Here is a 19,332-nt window from a genome sequence, read left to right as displayed (position 1 = left end):
GATATTCAAATGCAACAGTTCTGTATTCTTTCGCGAAATAAGTAGGCTCAAATCTGCTGCCATCTATGTTCACATTTATGCTTTATACGTAAATACTACAATTCGTTATGCCTCATAGTTACCGAAATATGAGGAAATAAAGAGCGATATTATAGGTACGTGGGACTAGAGTACTAGAGTACTAGACGAAACAATTTAAAAAAATTTAAGTTTGTCCTTTATTCAAGCTGAATGCTAACAAGACACTAACAACGCAAACACTACCTTATCGCCGAAAGTAAGGAGGTCAGCGTCACGTGGATTTTGAGAACAACTGAAAATCGAACGCGCGCTGGCTTTTTACTTCAATCTAAAGAAAATCGTCTCGCAAGCGAAGCGTGGGTTGCCCGCACTACGGCTTGCGCTAAGCAGAAATAAGCTTTTGTGTATAAGCCAAAGCGAAATAAAATCAAATATAAGCGGCAGGCAAGCTTGCGGCAAGCAAACATGCTGTCTGGGTCGGCTACCCCGGAAATCATGAATTCGACACTAATATTAATCGTTTTCGATCATTTTATTATCTCTCCCTCTCCCAAGTTGCGGACTGAATTTGGTTTTAAACGGGATCTGAAGTGTCATTCTTCATCTCAGCGGCCCTAAAAACTACGGATCAAACACTTATATCGAAAAATTTTGACCATTTTTATATATCTCCCCCTCTTCTATGTTGCGCGGCAGGAAATCGGATGTGTCACAGGTCATCTCAGCGACCTCGGAAACTATGAATTCGACACTAATATGGCTTATTTTTTATCCTTTTGATTTATTTCTCTTCCCCTCTCTCAAGATGTGGGGTTGAATTTGGATTTTAACAGCATCAGAAGTGTCACTGTTCATCTCGGCGATCTCAAAAACTATAAATTCAAGACTAATATCGGTCATTTTCGACCATTATATCCCCCTCCGCCATGTTGCAGCCCATGTCATTGGAAGTGTCACCGTTCATCTCAGTGACCCCCAAAAATGTGGATTCAGCACTAATATCGGTCATTTTCGATCATTTTAAATCTCTTCCTCTTCCAAGTTGAAGGTTCGAATTTGAATTTAAACAGGATCAAAAGTATCATTGTTCATCTAAGCGACCCAGGAAACTTTACATTTGATACTGATAGTGGTCGTTTTCGATCATTTTTATATAAAACTTTCTCCCCCTCCTACGACTTGAGGGATGATTTTGGATTTAAACTGGATGGAAATGTCACTGCTCATCTGAATGATCGCGAGAACTACGGAATAGACACAAATATTGTTCATTTTCGATCATTATCATATATAGCTCCCCTCCCCCTCAACAGTGCTGCGGCACACGCCATCAAAATTGTCACCGTAAATCTAAACTAATCCTAAAACTATGGATTCGACACTAATATTAGGCATTTCCAATCATTTTTAATGTTTATTCCCCTCCCCTACGTTGTTTTCTTTCCCTCCCCAACTATCAAGGTTGAACTTGGATTGAAAAAGCATCAGAAGTGTCACTGTTTCTTTCATCGACCCCGAAATTTATGGATTCAACACTAATATCGGTCATTTTGATCATTTTAAATTTCTCCCCCTCCCCCTCCCCTACGTTGCATCGTGAAACTCAATAGCCTAAAACAATCCCTGCCCGAAAACTCATGTATGTTGAAAATTTGATTGAGATCGGTCGGGTGGTTCAGGAGTGATGAAGTCACAAAGCAGTCTTTTTTATTTTAATTTTCATATACTTCTCCTCCCTCACCCTCCCCTATGCTGGCTCGTCAATGTGAAACGATAAAAAACACCCAACGGCCGACCTTCATACATGTTGAAAATTTGATCGAGATTGGTTGTGTGGTTCAAAAGTTATTAGTTTTATTAATTTTTATTCATGCGTCCCCTTCCCCTCCCGCTCCTCTAGAATATACCGTTGAAGTGCAATTACAAAAAAGTTTCCACATCCGAACCTCGTGTAACTCGAAAATTTGATTGAGATCGGTCGGATAGTTCAAGATTTATTAAGTTACAAAAATAGTCACTTTCATTCTTATATAAAATGATTTTTATATATCTCCTCTTTCCTTCTCATCCCATACATTGCTCCGTCAAATTTAAATCATAGAAACGATTCCAGGCCTGAACCTCATCTATGTTGAAAATTTGGTCAAGATCGGTTGAGTTGTTCAAGAGTTATTAAGATTTATTTATTTTTATAGCCACTCCTCCTCCCCCAACCCTCAGTTCTACCATTAAACTGAATAGCCTAAAGCCAGCCCAGCCTCCAGCCTCAAACCTCATCCATGTTACAAATTTGATCCAGATCGGTCAGACGGTTCAGCAGATTTAGAGTCACAAACAGTTATCTTCAATTTTATCCATCTATCTATCTATCTATATAGATTTATTAGCATATATTACCCGTTTCGCTGCGTTGAAATAAATAATTTAAATGCACACTGATATTGCTCATTTTGGATCATTTTAATGTATGTAATCCCTCCTCATCCCCCAAGTGTCAGGGCTGAACATTGACTTAAACAGCATCAGAAGTGTCACTGTTCGTTTCGGCTACCGCAGGAACTATAGATTTATTAGTAGTATCTGTCATTTTTGACCATTTATATATATACATTTCCCCCAGTCCCATGTTGCGGGCCATGACATCGGAAGTGTTACCGTTCATCTCAGCGACCTCAAAAAATGTGGATTTAGCACTAACATCGGTTATTTTCGATGATTTTTATATATTCTCCCCCTCCCCCAAGTTGTGAGTTTGAATTTGGATTTAAACGGGATCGAAAGTACCAATGTTCATAGAAGGGATCCAGAAAACTATAAATTCGATACTGATAGTGGCCATTTTCTATCATATTTATATATCTCTTTCTTCCCCTCCCCCAAGTGGCGGGGCTAATTTTAGACCTAAACCGGATCGCAAATGTTACTAATCATCTGAATGATCTCGAAAACTATGAATTAGACACTAATAATATCGGTGATTTTCGATCATTATTTTATACAGCTCCCCTCCCCCTCCTCCTTCCTGCGACATACGGCATCAGAATTGTCACTGTTAATCTCAGCTACTCCTAAAACTATGAATTCGACACTAATATTAGTCATTTTCGATCATTATAAATGTTTATTCCTCTCCACTACGTTGTACCCTCCCCCTCCCCAACTATCAGGGCTGAATTTGGATTGAAACAGCATCAGAAGTTTCACTGTTTCTCTCATCGACCCCGAAAACTATGGATTCAACACTAATTTCGGTCATTTTGGATCATTTAGAAATTTCTCCCCTCCCCCTTTCATACGTTCCATTGTGAAACTGAATAACCTAAAGCAATCCCTGCCCCAAAACTCATGTATGTTGAAAATTTGATTGAGATCGGTCGGGTGGTTGAAAACTGATGAAGTCACTAATGCAGTTTTTATTGTATTATTTTTACATATATATCTCCCCCTCCCCTCCGCTACGTCGGCTCGTCAAAGTGAAACAATAAAAAAAACTCTCAAGGCCCGACCCTCATATATGTTGAAAATTTGATCAAGATTGGTTGGGTGGTTCAAAAGTTATTAGGTTTTATTAGTTTTTATTTATACGTCCCCTCCCCTTGGATCTAGCGCTAAAGTGAAATTGCCAATATGTTTTCAGATCCGGACCTCATGTATCTTGAAAATTTGATTGAGATCGATCGGATAGTTCAAGAGTTATTAAATTACAAAAATAGTCACTTTTAGTCTTATATGAATTGTTTTTTATATATCTCCTCCCTCCCCCTCCCCTAGGTTGCACCGTAAAAGTTAAATGATAAAAACATCCCATGCCCGAACCCTATCTATGTTGAAAGTTTGATCAAGGTCGGTTGAGTGGTTCAAGACTTATTAAGTTTTATTTATTTTTATATATATCTGTCCCCTCCCCTCCCCCTCCCCTTCTTTGTACTGTAAAAGTGAAATGAAGAAACCATCCCCACCCAAACCTTATCTATGTTGAAAATTAGATCGAGATCGGTAGGGTGGTTAAAAAGTTAAGTTTTATTCATTTTCATATATTTCCCCTTCCCCCTGTCCCTCCCCTACAATCTACTGTCAAAATGAAATGATAAAAAACTTTTCCGGTTTTAATTTCATATATGTTGAAAATCTGATTGAGATCGATCGGGTTGTTCAAAAGTTATTAGTTCACAAACATGGTCACTTTTATTTTTATATTTATTGATTTCATAAATTTCCCCCTCCACCCCCTCCCCTACGTTCTCCGTCAAAATGAAATGATGAAAGTCATCCCAGTCCCAAACCTCATCTACGTTGAAAATTTGATCCTGATCGGTCATTTGGTTCAAGAGTTATTAAGTTTTATTTATTTTTTATACGTCCCCCCTCCTCCCCCAAACCCTAAGTTCTACTGTCAAAGTAAACATCTAAAAAGACTCCCAGGCCAGAACCGCATCTATGTTGCAAAGTTGATCGAAATTGGTCGGGCAGTTCAAGAGATTAAGTCACAAACATAGTCACTTTCAATTTTATAATATAGATTTTTTATATATATACGCCTCTCCCTCCCCTCAGTTCAAACGAAAAAAAATTAGGCATAGGGTTATTTTTACGTAATATTCATATCCTAGTTCGTACTGTGAATAATTCCTCTGCTATAGCTGCTAATTTTCTTTAACACTTCAACAAATACTTCATTGGCAACAATGGTGAACGTTGCTGCAGGGAGTTTGAATTGCTCTAGTTCCTGCTTGCAATACACACGTAGATGGCACTGCGTCGGAATACACACCGATCGAGAAACGAAATTTTTCAGTCTGGATACACACTTTTCACACACAAACCGGCTGTATCCGTATAAACGAGCGGAGTCAAAAGAACTCGCGGGGGGACCCCTATAATGGTCCTGCACGCGTTAAAAGTAAAAAACTTTTCGAGCAACCACTAAAAAATTCTCGCTTTGCAAAAATTGCTCAGAGTGCTGCTCTGTAGCCGATCGACCTACAAAGATTGGCGGGTTCACCAACGCACACACACACACACACACACACACACACACACACACACACACACACACACACACACACACACACACACACACACACACACACACACACACACACACAAAAAAGAAAGAAAAAAACACGTGAGTCTTCCTTCTTTTTTGTAAATGAAACATTTTTCGACAAAGTTTTATGTTGTTATAGTTTTATTCTCTTATTTGTGTGAAAAATTACTCACAAAAGTTTAAAGATGTTTATGTCAGCACCCTTTTTTTTTCTTTTTCTAACAAGGGAAGATCCCTCCAGTTGTCACTCAAATCCGATTACCACATAGCACACCTGATAGAAAATCATGAGAAATGAAAATGAGCAAAATATAAGGCGTTGTGGACCAGAAGGATAGGACCTACGGGGCTTCAACATTTGAATATCCGAAAAATTATATAATGGAAATATATACGTTTTAAGTAAATATCTTGCAAACCATTAAAGCAATCAAAACAAAAGATGTACATTATAATGAAAACAAAATGCCGTATCGAAAACCACAAGCAATGTTGCCATAGATAAGGCAGTGTTGCCAACTCAACATAAAAGTATTTTGTTTGAAATAGCAACATATACAAATGTGCACAGATTTAAAATTCACTATTATCACTAAACATAACAGTGAAGTGTAGTGGTACAGTGTTGCACACTATTGGAGTTACGTATGCTGAAAATTTATAATGGAAAAATCCGATATGTGGCAACAAATTGTAATAAAGGAATCTGGGTCTTATATTATGACTTCAATTAAAATGCAGAATAACACCGATAGTATAACATAGCAAAATGTCAGCAGTGCCACAAATGATTGATGCATTTGAAAAACGAAATTAAGTGTTGCCATTTTCCGTCCTGTGTCAGCACCAAAGCTATATGAGACGGGACTTACAGCGTAAAGTGGGATCCAAACTACTATGAAGGACGAAAGATGAGAATCAAATGCAAGGTGAAAAACACAACAAAAACTTCCATGTCGAGGCGGGATTGGGACCCGCGATCCCTAATAAGTCGGTGGCCTAGCCTTCTAGACCACACCATCCGGGCCGATTAAAAAGGAAATGAGATAGTAATAAAATAATTATATTTCCAATGTGAATATGATAATATTACAGTGTATAGTAACATAATCATATGATGTGAGGAGAAGCTATAAACGAAAGATATAAACCAAGATAGTACTCTACCAAATCTGGATAAGGTAATCTGGAAAAGCAGTTTACAGAATTAGAAAACACATGTTTCTTTCCTCGCGTGTAACATTTTGTTTTCGTGATTTGACTGCTTATTCACCGGGGCTACGGAAGTCAAATGCAGATCCCTCACTTTTTTCTAATGCATTCTTTTATTACCCTCTGTTGCCACATATCTGACTTCTCCATTTTGCATTTTCAGCACACGTAGCTCCAACAGTGTACAACACTGTACCAGTACAATTCTTTGTTATGTTTAGTGATAATAGTGAATTTTAAATCTGTGCACATTTGTATATGGTGCTATTTTAAACAAAATACTTCCATGCTGAGTTTGCAATACTGCTTCATCTCTGGCTTAAAACCACTATATTACACTCACAAATCCTTTACTGAGTTTGTTAATTATATAAGAAAACCATTGAACTATTTTCAACATATTTTATTAACCTTTTTAACTTTATATTATTGACAAAGATATGAAACATACATTGATGTAACTACTGCATTCATAATAATAATCTATCCACATAAAATTCTTCTTCTTTTTCTTTTTTCGTTCACTTACATGACATGACACATTCCGCCTTTTCGCGCCAACCAAACTACCAGTTATCGTTATATAATGGCTTCCGAACTAAGGGAATTATATAAATTGTTATTTTTAACACAATTTATATAAAGAATTCTGGACCGTACATACATTTTTGAATAGCCTATATAGGTTTAAGTTACATTCTCGCTCTAACACATTTATTTCACCTTATATATGTGTGGCTAAACAATAATACATTGCAGTTATTCATTATACAATCATTTTGAATGCAATAAGTATGTGAAAGCATTTATGTGTAATATATGCTAATGCAATATTCCAAATGTTCAATAAACAAATATAGTTCAATTATTAATTATATTATTTTCTTTCATTATTCATATTTTTCGTTTATTAATGTTATTTATTTCAATATCAATTATTAATATTATTATTAATTCTATACTTCATGGAATATTCACATGTAGGAAATATATGCCATAATATTTTCATAAAACGTAACCAATGCAGTTAGGTCGGCACAAGGGTTCGAGCAAGGAAGATGACATATGTAAATATATATTAATTGTTAGCAAACGGTCACATAACAAGATAATTCAGTACTTATCGTTACAGATAATGAGCCACAAAATTAAATGTTGGCCAAGGAACAAATTTAAAGTACATATGTGGACGCTAAAGTAAAATTATTAATCACAAAATTAGAAAGTTCATTTCCTGAAAATGATAACTGATGTAAGCATAAATTACAATAATGAAACAAGAACACAAAGGAATCAAGATAAGAATTTAACATTTAAATTTAAGTAACTAAAATATTTTCAGAAATATTTAATGAGATTAATAACAACAAAAGCAAAATTGTGGCATATTAACTATCTTCATATCCATCAGTAAATGAAGAATTAATCAGTATTTACTTTTCAACTCATTTGTACGATTAAAATTTAAAGTAATATTTAAATTGGAATGAACAAAATAGTGTTGTAGATATCGAAACAAATTAACCATAATGAGAATACGACAAAATCAACATCCAATGAAAATTTTTCGTTTGATTGAATTTATTGTATTTAATGAAATGTGTATCTTCATAATGGATATTATTATCAAATCATATAAAATAACCTAGGTAAATATGATGTACAGTAGCCTAACCTAACAAACAAAATGGAAGCTAAAATCATCACAGCAGTCTTTGATACCTGATTAATGTCAGTATTCTATAGGTTAAGTTCATAATTGGTGGGATGTCAATGAATGATCATACATTCAAGTGAATTGTTGATAATAAGGTTGCATTTGTTTTTCGTTCGGGACACATCAGTACTTCGTAGAATATGTAACAGAAACATTCGATCATGATCCGTTCGTCTGTGATCATAGCTGTTTGTCTTCCCAGACAGAAAATGCACGTGGTTTACAGGCGCCTGAGAAACATGCATAAACAATCATAGTTTTACAGGTGCCTGTACATACACCTGAAAATTGAACACTTTTAAACGCATGCGACAGGTATCGATTTGTTTGAAGATTATTGCATGTTATTTCACGGAAACAGATAGTTTTCATGTTGATAGAGTTGCAAACTTGCAACGTGAAAAATGCGTGTAAACAACATGTAGAGAGTGGAAGGACATGTACGTAACCGGCATATTCGATGTAGTTGACATATACGTTACCTCATTAGGATCTGACTACAGCAACTTTTCATTTGACAGAAATGTAATTGATATGTTAAAAACGTGAAACAGGTGTTAGCGAATTAGTGGGCATGTGAACGGAATATACATGTAAAGTACATTGCATTAAGTGTACATAAAATTTGCGGGTCACAGGTGTTGGACACGCATAGACATGTACGTTCCATCTATATACGGCAGAAGAGACATGTAAGTATCATGTGCATGGGAGCCACATGCAACATGCAGTTTGCCTGTTCATGAATTGGGTATGTATTGTATAGATCACATGTACATGTAATATACATGAGACGTGTGTATTACAGGTGAATTACTTCCACCTGTGACATATGTGGGAAATGTATGTTAGAGGTGGATTACTAGAATGTAGGGTGCATACTTTAAGGAGTAATACTACTATTTGATCCATCTAATCCAAGGGTCTGCGCATGGCTCTGTATATGTCAGCACCTTGCATATGTGCATGTCAAAGTGGAGACTTGATGTCTGGTTGTTGCATGTTCCCTACGCCTGTAACGTGAATGTTTCACTGTAATCAATCTTGTCCATCGCATTTATCATTGCATGTTCCCATTCATCAGTACATTGCCTGTACATTGCATGTAGGTGAGTTCACACTTTGCATGTTACAGGCAATGTGTCCAATTCTATTCCAATGTACTATACATGTGTCAGGACTTTGCATATGTGCATGACAAACTGGAGACATGGTGCCTGAATATTACGTGTTTCCTACATCTGTAACAATAATGATTCACCCCAATCAAACTTGTTCATTGCATGCACCTTTTTAGCCGATTAATTGGCACTCATGATCATTGCATTTTCCGTTTACCTGCACATTGCCTGTACATTGCATATAGAAGGGTTCTCACTTCGCATGTGCACGGAGATAATACAGGCAATGTACTCAGTTGTAATCCCATGTATTATACATGTGTCACGATCTTGCATAGCGAATTTCGAATTGGAGACTTGTGTCTGAATATTACATGTCTCCTATGCCTATAACGTGAATGTTTAGCTCCAATCCACCTTGTTCACCACACGTATCTGTTTAATACATTTATTGGCAATCATGATCATTGCATGTTCCCGTTCACCTGTACATTGCCTTACACTGCACGTACGGGAGTTACACTTCGCATGTACAAATGTAAAATAACATATTCTACATCATGCGTTTTCCATGCTATACGCTAATACATGGTATTGACATGTAATGCGAATGTCACACATGTATATTACATGTTGATAAACAGGCACCTTCTTTGTATTTTTCATTCTTATTGTATTGCGAATGTTATCAACAATTCATTCAAGGTACTCTACATGCACATATTCCCTCCATTTACTTGCATGTGAGTGACTACGTGTACATTGCATGTTCTCATTTTAATGTACAGGCTCTGTACAACGCGTGTTTCCGTGCACAATTCCCAACAGAAGTTTATTACTTTTTCAACATGCATATCACCTGAAGACAATGTGCCTGTAGTATTTTCTTTACATGTGTTTTCGCCGAAACAGGCGCCTGTATAATGCCTGTCAAAATCTGACAGGCTTTTACAGGCAGTTCCACGTACAAAACGTTGCATGTTTCCTCAAAAATTTTCATAACAGTTACCAATGACACTATTTACAATAACACTACATGGTTCTTTTGTGCTACTATTCCTTTTCGCAATATAGGATTTACAATGTTTCTGTATTTTCTTTAAAGATACTTCCTTGCTAGGGTTAAAATGAGCAAAAACACGAACATTAATCATAGTTTCAAACTTACTAAACTTCGTTGTGCGAAAATGAATCACACTAACAGGTACCCCACAATCAAATCTATGGTTGCTATACTTCACTTTGATGCCAGAAAGATCATTAGATGTTAGATAGTCAGTACCATTAACAAGATTGTCATAAACAATTTTTGAGTTCTTCAGAAATCACATTTTCCTCCTCTTCTGCGTTACTCCATTTGGGTGAAAGTACAGTTGTACTGCTCGCTACGAAATTCCCTTCACTCACAGTGTCCCGTGTAGTTACTTCATCATTAAGGGGAATATCTGAATCATTCTCTTGGTAATTTGTGATACAACTAGAACATGACACATATTTTGAATCACTTTCGTCAGACATTGCAAACATACAATTTATTTCTGTACTTGAGATAATGGTATCATACACATGCGTGACCGCTTCTTTATCACCTGCATTTTTCAAAATTAATGAACTTTTTAACTCAAACTGATCACCTGGCCTCTCCACAATGTAGGTTAAATTTCCATCCTCTTTGCTAATAACCGATTCGCTGACAAAAACATCAATATTTTGGAGTTTGTTCCTTGAATAATCGGTGCTGTTTACTGTCTTACTAGACTTGAATGTTACCTTCAAACTATCGCAAGAATCAACGTCTAAAAGCTTATCAGGTAGGACTTCGTTAAAACTGTGATCCCATTGGTCGAATAGATTCATTAAATTACTTTGGTATACAAGAAATACATTTTGTAACTGAGTCTGGAAAATGACTGCGTACTTCATGAATTCCTCCTCAGAACTCTCATTCATTTTTGTTACAGAAAAATTATGTTAGCTAAAGTATCATGGAATGCACTTACTAAACGCTTCGGTACAATTCCGATTTCCCGGATTCTGGCACCATTATAAAACGATTATATTGCACTCACAAATCCTTTACTTTTCAACATAAAAATTAACCTTTTTAACTTTATATTATTGACGAACATATGAAACATACATTGATGTAACTACTGATTCATAATAATAATCTATCCACATAAAATTATTCTTCTTTTTCTTCTTTCGTTCACTTACATGGCATGACACATTCTGCCTTTTCGCGCCAACCAAACTAACAGTTATCGTTATAGACTAAACTGTTTGTGGTTTTCGATACGGCATTTTGTTCTCATTATATTGTGCAACTTTTGTTTGGATTGCTTTAACGGTTTTCAAGATATTTACTTTAAACGTACGTAATTCCATGATATAATTTTTTGGATATTCAAATGTTGAAGCCCCGTAGCTCTTATCCTTCTAGTACATAGCACCTTAAATTTTTCTCATTTTCATTTCTCATGATGCTCTATATTTGTACTATTTGCCAATCAGATTTGAGCGACAAACTCCTTGTAGGACCTTCCCTTGTAAGAACAAATAAAATGTGTAACACACGCGTCACCGCAGTTATGATGGAATATAATGGAAGATTTGTTTTTGCATAAGAATAACTTGAACAACTATGTTTGACAGCAAATTGTAAAATACAGGAGTAAATAACCGTCATATTTTGTGAAGATCATTTTTTGACAATATATTATGTTATATTATGTCTTAAATTATTTTTCACAATTTTGCTTCTGTTTCATCATTTAATATGTTCTTTTACTGTGTCCTGTTATTGGTGTTACTATTATTTACAGTACTTACGTTTTAAAGTTGGAGTTTAATGAATCAGTGTATGGAACCATCTCATATAAATACGAAACCTTCAAAGTATGGGTTGTACCTGGCAAGGTAAGTTAACTCATTTCGTACTTTTATTTAGTAAAATTAATTATTCTTCTATTATTAAAATTAACTAACCAGATTTTCTTTTTTTTTAAATGCTTTTCAAAAGTATTTTTTTTTTAAAAATACCTTTTCAAAAGTATAACTTGTGGCGTTTTAACTAGAAGTTCTGGTTCTGATCTAATAAAACTGTCGATCATGACCTACATGTTTCTAGATTTTTGTCATTGTAACACGGTACTATATAGTGTTAATTGGATCAATCCATATGAAGTGATCAATAGTTGGTGACCATTCTTAAATATTATATTAAAAATGAAGTATTGTTATCATACGCATTAGCAGTTTTTTTCTTTTTTTAAAAAAAAAAATTGTAATACCAGCCCCTTTGTGAATGGCGGCCATTTTGTTGAGCACCCTGTGCCAATTAGTGACTTTAAAGACGTTAACGTAAACTTGCATATCTTCTGATTGGATTATTCAAAAACATTGTTTAAATACAATTTTTCATTTTGTTTCATGATATGAAAGTCTCAATTGAATCCTAATAGGTGAAAACTACTTCGAAGTTGGTGGGTACTTCAAATTATATGCCCGCAGCCAAACTCCCTCTATAAAAATTGTTGCGTGAGTACCGCAGGATTCTGAAACATGTATTTTTAGATAGCGTACATACTAGTTCCTAAGTGGAGTCTTGGCCCGAGGTCCCATAGTATTGAAACTGTGCCCATTTAAAGTTCATTTTTCCTTTTCTTCGGCAGACTGTAACTTCGAAATGACTGATTTCTGCACCCAGGTTGGTCTATACTTTTTGTCTTCTCTTGGTGTCAGGAATCACCTCCCAAACGTTGTCGTATTATTTTGAAACACCCTGTATAGTAATAGTATATAAAAAAAATTAAAATTAAAAATTGTCAAACAACCCTCATTAGGTCACTTCATATGGATTGACCTTTAGTTTTTTTTTGTGCGCGCGCGCGTGTGTGTGTGTGTGTGTGTGTTAGTCTATACTCGCAGCAATGCGTTAATTCTTAAGCTTGTGATGGAGAAAGGTCACTGATGAGTCTAGAAAAGTAAATTTAAAAATAAGGAGAATGGGTGGGTTTATTCACTTTATCTTGTTTATGTTTCTTCCATTTCGCTCTTGGTAAGCCTAGAACTACAAACTTGAAAATAAAGAGAATGATAGGGCTAATTCACTTTCCACCTTGATTAAGCTTTTTCGATTACACTTCTTGTAAGCATAGAAAAGAAAATACAGGGTTTTCCCAGAAGTTCCCGGAATGATGTTATGTAGTTGACAACGCTGGTTGATGGGGCGGAGCTTTGGGCAGAGAAGGTAGTGGGGGATTTAAGCTTAGAAACGAGGCTGGTATCAGTCGCCTGCATGCAGTTGTTGAGGCAGAGTCAAGCTCCGTGCAGAGGTATCCACTGACACCCTCGTCTAGCAAAAAATGGAGCAGTTTTTGGAGCAGCGTTATGCAATCTAATTTTGTGTGAAACTGGGTATGAACAGGGCGGAGACGCTCGAAATGTCTACGGAAAGCCTACAGTAACGGGGTAATAAAGAAGAGCCAAACTTTCATGTGGCATAAGCGATTTCGGAAAGGTCGGGAGTCCGTCAACGATGACGACCGCTCGGGACGCCCGTCGACAGGAAACGTCCGAAATGAAATTCGCGACAATTGGAATTTGCACCATGACAACGCGTCAACCCACACTGCGCTCATTGTCTCCAAGTTGCTGGCCAAAATGAGTGTGGCAACGCTGCCCCAGCCGCCGTACAGCCCCGATCTGGCAGCAGGGGATTTCTATTTGTTTCCAACGATCGAAAGAGCCGTGAAAGGAACTCAGCATGGGACGCTGGAGGCGGTAAAAACAGCCGCGACGACCTCACTGAAGGAGATTCCCGTTGACGACTTCCAGGACGCCTTCAATGATTGGGTGAAGCGTTGGCAACGGTGCATCGAAGCAGGGGGAGAATACTTTGAAGAGTTCTGAAAAGATTGTAAACTCATATTGAATAAATGATTTTTAAAGAATCATTCGCGGAACTTTTGAGACACACACTGTAAAAATAAGGAGAATGAGGGACCATTTCATTTTCTGTTTTTTGTTTTTAGGCGTAGACTTCCATTTTATGTATGTTTCTTTCTATTGCAGTTCTTTTAATCTAGAAATACAGTTTAAAAGTGAAGAAAATAAGTGGGCTATTTCACTTTCTATCTTGTGTATGTTTCTTTGTTTTTAAACGTTTCCTAACACCAACAGAGGCAGTAAAAACTAATTCAAACCATTCACAATTTTTTTTTCACTTCGTGTATTTTATTCATTTTTCACGATTTCTGTTCTAAAAGTAATTTTCGAATCCTAGTTTCCCTTTTACAATGATTTCAGAATAAATAGTATATTTTTTATTGTTGTCAATCAAAGAGAAAGTTCTGTGTGTCATTTCACTGAATCAGTTAAGTGTACTTCTTACTAATTTAAGATAGTAATAAATATATTTTAATAGTAGATAACTCGGAAAAAGAGATAATGTAATGAAAAGATAGTGATAAATAATCATAAATCATCAAAAAACACAGAATTTCATAATATTCCAAAATTCTATTGGCGTTTAAGTGAATATAAAATAAAATTTTAATAAACAGGCAGAGCAATATCCAATTCATTTCAGGAGCTCCCTCGTGACTATATGATAAGCAAGAGACCTAGGTGCGATTCCCGGCAGGAGCTCATGTGGTTCGGCTACACGTTAAAACTGTAGGTCCACGTCTCATATAGCCTCGCTGTTAAAAAAAATCAACCACACAATTGATTTGTATACATTATCGTAAAGTAAAAGTTTATTTAACTTTCATTTCAGTATTCTTTCTGATTACGAGAATTATTTTTAATAATAATGGTTCACCCTCCCAGACATTGAACGATTCTTAAACATAGATACCTAGGTTTTTAGTTAGTACTCATTCTGTTTTTCGGGGGACATCGTACTCTAGTGGTTACAGCGTTGGATTCATGCCAGCTTGGTCCCGGGTTCGATTTCCGAATTTTCGGCGTCCACCCAGCGTCGTGATGCAAACTGGGAAGTCACGTGAACAAAAGACGTGACAGCCACTAGGTCTAGAGAGCTCCCAATACGCCGGTTAGCGATAGGGCGATGCGGCGCGCTGCCCACGCGTTTGTCACCAGAGTAGACGTAGTTCCACCAATTGTTAACAGATGACGTAGAGCGGCTCAGGTCCACAAATCGGGCTGTTACGCCAAGTTTTTCTTTGTTTGTTTATTCATTCTGTTTTTATTAAGAATTATTTTCCTATTTTTCAAAAGTTGTAACTTTGAAATTCATATTTTCGAATATCTGCTATAGAGTTTTTTTTTTTTTTGTGCTTCATACGGTAGTTAATATGTGGCAGTATTTTCCCACCCCATGCATGCCCTTGTAAGATAGACAGAGGAGGAAGTAAGTGGAAATGAATATATTAAGAAGAGTTGCTAAACAACATCAAATCAGATATTAATCTAATATTACTCAGCAGCTATAGCAATTTAGTTATATCACTAAGCAACAAAGGGCTTACAGTATAGTTTTCCTTCATATTTATCCTTATGTTTATATATGACTGGTAGCCAGTTGTGTGTATTGATGTTACTGTTTTTGAATTGTGGACTTTAATATTTAATTGAAATTTTTAATGAACTGGAGTAATAGTAGAGAATATAGAGTTTTACAGTTAAATAAAAATTGGAGAATACCAACATGCAAACTCAAATAGACTCTTTAAAACTATTCAGTATTCTTTAAGAGAATAATTGTATTTTCAGAGAAAGGGAAGGAAGCATAAACAAGCATTAGTGAGTTTAATGCGAACATTTGACTATTGATGAATGATCCATCAATTATTCTTCATTACGTGGTAAGATCTTACGATGAACACCTTTGTGTTGTTTAGGTAGTTAAAGTAGATAGTCAATGTTAACTTACTGTAACGATATATTTCCTTGATGTTGTCCTCTAAAACCCATTCACCATTTAATTTAGTTTATACCTAGTTGTGTATCTTCTGTGTATTTTACGAGACGCTTTTTCATTTATGCAATTAAATGCTTTCAATGTATCATGGAAAAACAGTTAATAATCCTTACAGAAGTAACTTAAGTACAGAGTTTATGTAGTATTGTTGTCAATGTAAAAGTGTCGCTTCTCCTTTGGTCTCGTTATTTTAAATACGGATGAGTTAAAACTCAATTTACATAAAAATTCATTGTAAGTATACCCGCAATATCAATACATGTGTTTAAGCCAAGTTTCTAATTGTTCACCTTTGACAGGACGTGCGATATATTCGTGTCTGCACATTGTGACAACGCATTGCTTCAGTGTGCTGAATATTTTTAATCTTAACTGATTAAATCGCCGCCTTTAAACGACATCAAAAATACTAGATTTATATTAGATCTGGAGACCGTGGTAGTCACTCAAGGGGACCACGATGACCGATTCATGTGTCTGGAAACTGGACATCTAACCATTCAGGGACAGTTAACCGGATTAATTGGTAATGAAGAGGGCACTGTTCTTTTAAGACATTGCGGAGAAGTTGCGTCGATGTTTAACGTTCTCAGGAATACATCTTCTTCAAGAGGGTGTTCATAACCCTTCTCAGTAAGAGTACCTTCGATGAAAAGCAGTCCGTGTACTCTCTGTTTCCGAATTCCGCACTACACTATGATTTTATTCCAGTCCTCTATTTTTGAAGAATCTATTTAATGAAGATGTGTTTCTCTTCAGATCCTCCCGTTTTGTTTGTTAACCTCCTCGTTAACACGCTTTGTCATGAAACAAAACAGTTGGTGCAAGGTCAGGTTTATTGGTACGGTCACGTGCCCATATACGGGGTTGTAGGCGATGATCAGAGCCTTCCACTTTGAGGTATAGTAACACATATATATTGTATAGATGTCATCGTCACGTACGCGATTTGTGTATGCCGTGTTCTATCAACAGATTCGTGGGTTCGCCACGGTGGTTTGCTGTCTCATTTTGTCTGTGGCAGTCTTTTGTCTCCTTCTACGCAGTTAATCGTTCACGCCACCAATCTGCTTAAATCACTGTACTAATTTTGCTGCTTCAGTGTCGTGTCGTGGTGTGCGTGCGTGGGTGGGTGGTTAAATTCCTCTGTTGCACCTCTGTAACTACAGCAGCTAGCCAGGAAATTTACCTCCACCTTTTCGTCTTGCAACACCGTGAACTGAAACAAAATAGGAAAATTCCAATGTAACATGATTCTAACTCACCCGATTTTTTATTTTAATATTTTAGTATCAAATTATGTCTACAAATGTGACGTGTATTTTTGCTTTGCTCTTTGTTTTTAATTCTCCAAAATTCATTTCAGGCATAGCTTTGTATGAGTGTAGTCTGTGTATTTTGTATTAAGGACAGTGTATTCCCAAAGGACGAAAGCATAATAGTCTATATAAAGTCGTAGAAAGAACAAGAAAGCTCTCCGTGGGTGGTTTCGGCAATGTCCGAACACTCGTATCCTCTTACTAGTGACATTGTAAGTAAATGTGTATCCACCAACGTTGCCATAGTTTTGGTCTCTGTTATACTCTGATTTATGACTTACACACGTGGGTTTAGGAGGTCACTTTCCTCTCTTTCTTTTTCCCCCTTGCCGTGGATTTGGGATTCCACTTTGCTCTTTTCTCCCCCTCGCCAACGAAAGGTACATGCTCTATTTTCTGTTAATGCTAGAAAAAAAATTTAAGTACACGACCATTAATATTTCAGAGTACACCATATTTTTATTGTCTGATCTATCTATAGCAAGAAATCATGTGTAATATTCACTATTTAATGCAAATGTCATAATTTATTCTTAAAAAGTATGTATTAAAATACAAAATATACACCACTTTCAACTATTAAGGAGAATGAATTCTGTTATTATTTATTTATTTTGCTTATTTCAACTTTGTTTCGATAAAATTAAGAATATTAATTAAATAATGAGTAAAATATTTGCTTTTAAATGAGTAAAACAAGAAACGGCTTTTTGCAATCGATTTAGTGTCCCAAGAATATGTTTTAATCTCCTTCTTGAATTCGCATAGTTTGAAAGTTTTAATTACAGTAAAACGATAGTCACTTGTTATGTCATCAAAATGTATATGCTAAGGTGGAGGAATAGGGTTTAAATTGTATGTCAAGAATAGGATATTTTGCGACATGTTAGGGAGATGAAACAGTATATAAACTCAGTATTAAAAGTAAGTGAACATTTGCTCCAGCATTTTGTGAAATCCCACTTTAAGAGGAAAAATTCTATAACTATTTTCTCAATATGTAATAAAAGATACAGGCCACTCCACTAAATTTTCTCACTCCAATTTCTTAAAGTATATCATATTATGCTGCAGTTATTGCTTAAACATGAAATACGAGCGACATGTTTTGAGGAAATTTCATTCGAGGAAAATTACCTACATGAACTTTTTTTATAAGAAGTGACTTTACCTACACTTTTTATAAGAAGTGTACATACATGAACTTTTTTATAAGAGTCGGATTTCTTTCATGTCACTTTCATTAAAGGCGTATCCTAGGGGGAAAGGGTTCAAATATAGAATATGTCAAAAGCTGTTAAACAGTTTAAAATCAATTTTTGAAAATAGCACTTGGGTCGTCTAACCTTTTATAATTTAATTTCCATTTAAATACCTGTTCTAAATGCGAAAAAAGGGTTCAAATATGATTCATATTTCAAATATTCTCCATAAATCTACTCTTCCCGTGAACGCCGGTTCTTCAGCCAGTTAATAAATAATTTTATGATTAGCGGTAATAAAAATAATAATTTAATGTTACAACGAAGGCAAGTTGTGTCATGTGTGGTTATCACATTGCTTTCTTGATTGTTGTGCTAGGTCAAGGTTCCCTCTTTCTTAATTCAATTATCTAAAGATGTAGATTAAAAACTGAAAATTTTGTGTTTGGTCGGGAATCAATCCGAAACAAAGCATATTAAATTAACTATAATAGTAAAACAACATTTCCTGGTGCTAAATTTGACATTACAATTGGAAAGTTTACAGAATTATGCGAGAAATCTTGACAGAATTGTCCACGATTTTCGTTTTCCCCTCAAACGAATTGTGAGATACTACCTTTTACTTATTATTTGTCAGCATCCTTTCCAAATTTTTTCCCCATTTCTCATTATAATGTTAAAACTCATTCAAACTATACCTAGATCTCTATTAAATACGTAAATACCTCTCAGCGATAATAA

General features: G+C 35.7%; 1 protein-coding gene across 2 annotated transcripts in view; it reads left to right on the top strand.

Annotated features, from left to right (window-relative positions):
• LOC145685927 (uncharacterized) overlaps positions 1-19,332 on the top strand; it is a 196,326-nt gene that overhangs the window by 112,509 nt on the left and 64,485 nt on the right. For both annotated transcript variants that reach the window (XM_081758701.1, XM_081758700.1), the window contains one exon: positions 11,944-12,037. In XM_081758701.1, coding sequence (XP_081614827.1) covers positions 11,944-12,037 — 94 coding nt within the window. The remainder of the gene's footprint in view (positions 1-11,943; positions 12,038-19,332) is intronic.

The sequence above is a fragment of the Thermobia domestica genome, chromosome 5, assembly GCF_964235325.1.
Source record: "Thermobia domestica chromosome 5, izTheDome1.hap1.1, whole genome shotgun sequence".
Lineage (NCBI taxonomy): Eukaryota > Metazoa > Arthropoda > Insecta > Zygentoma > Lepismatidae > Thermobia > Thermobia domestica.
The sequence above is the reverse complement of the archived record's forward strand: the minus strand, read 5'-3'. Positions and strand labels throughout refer to the sequence as shown.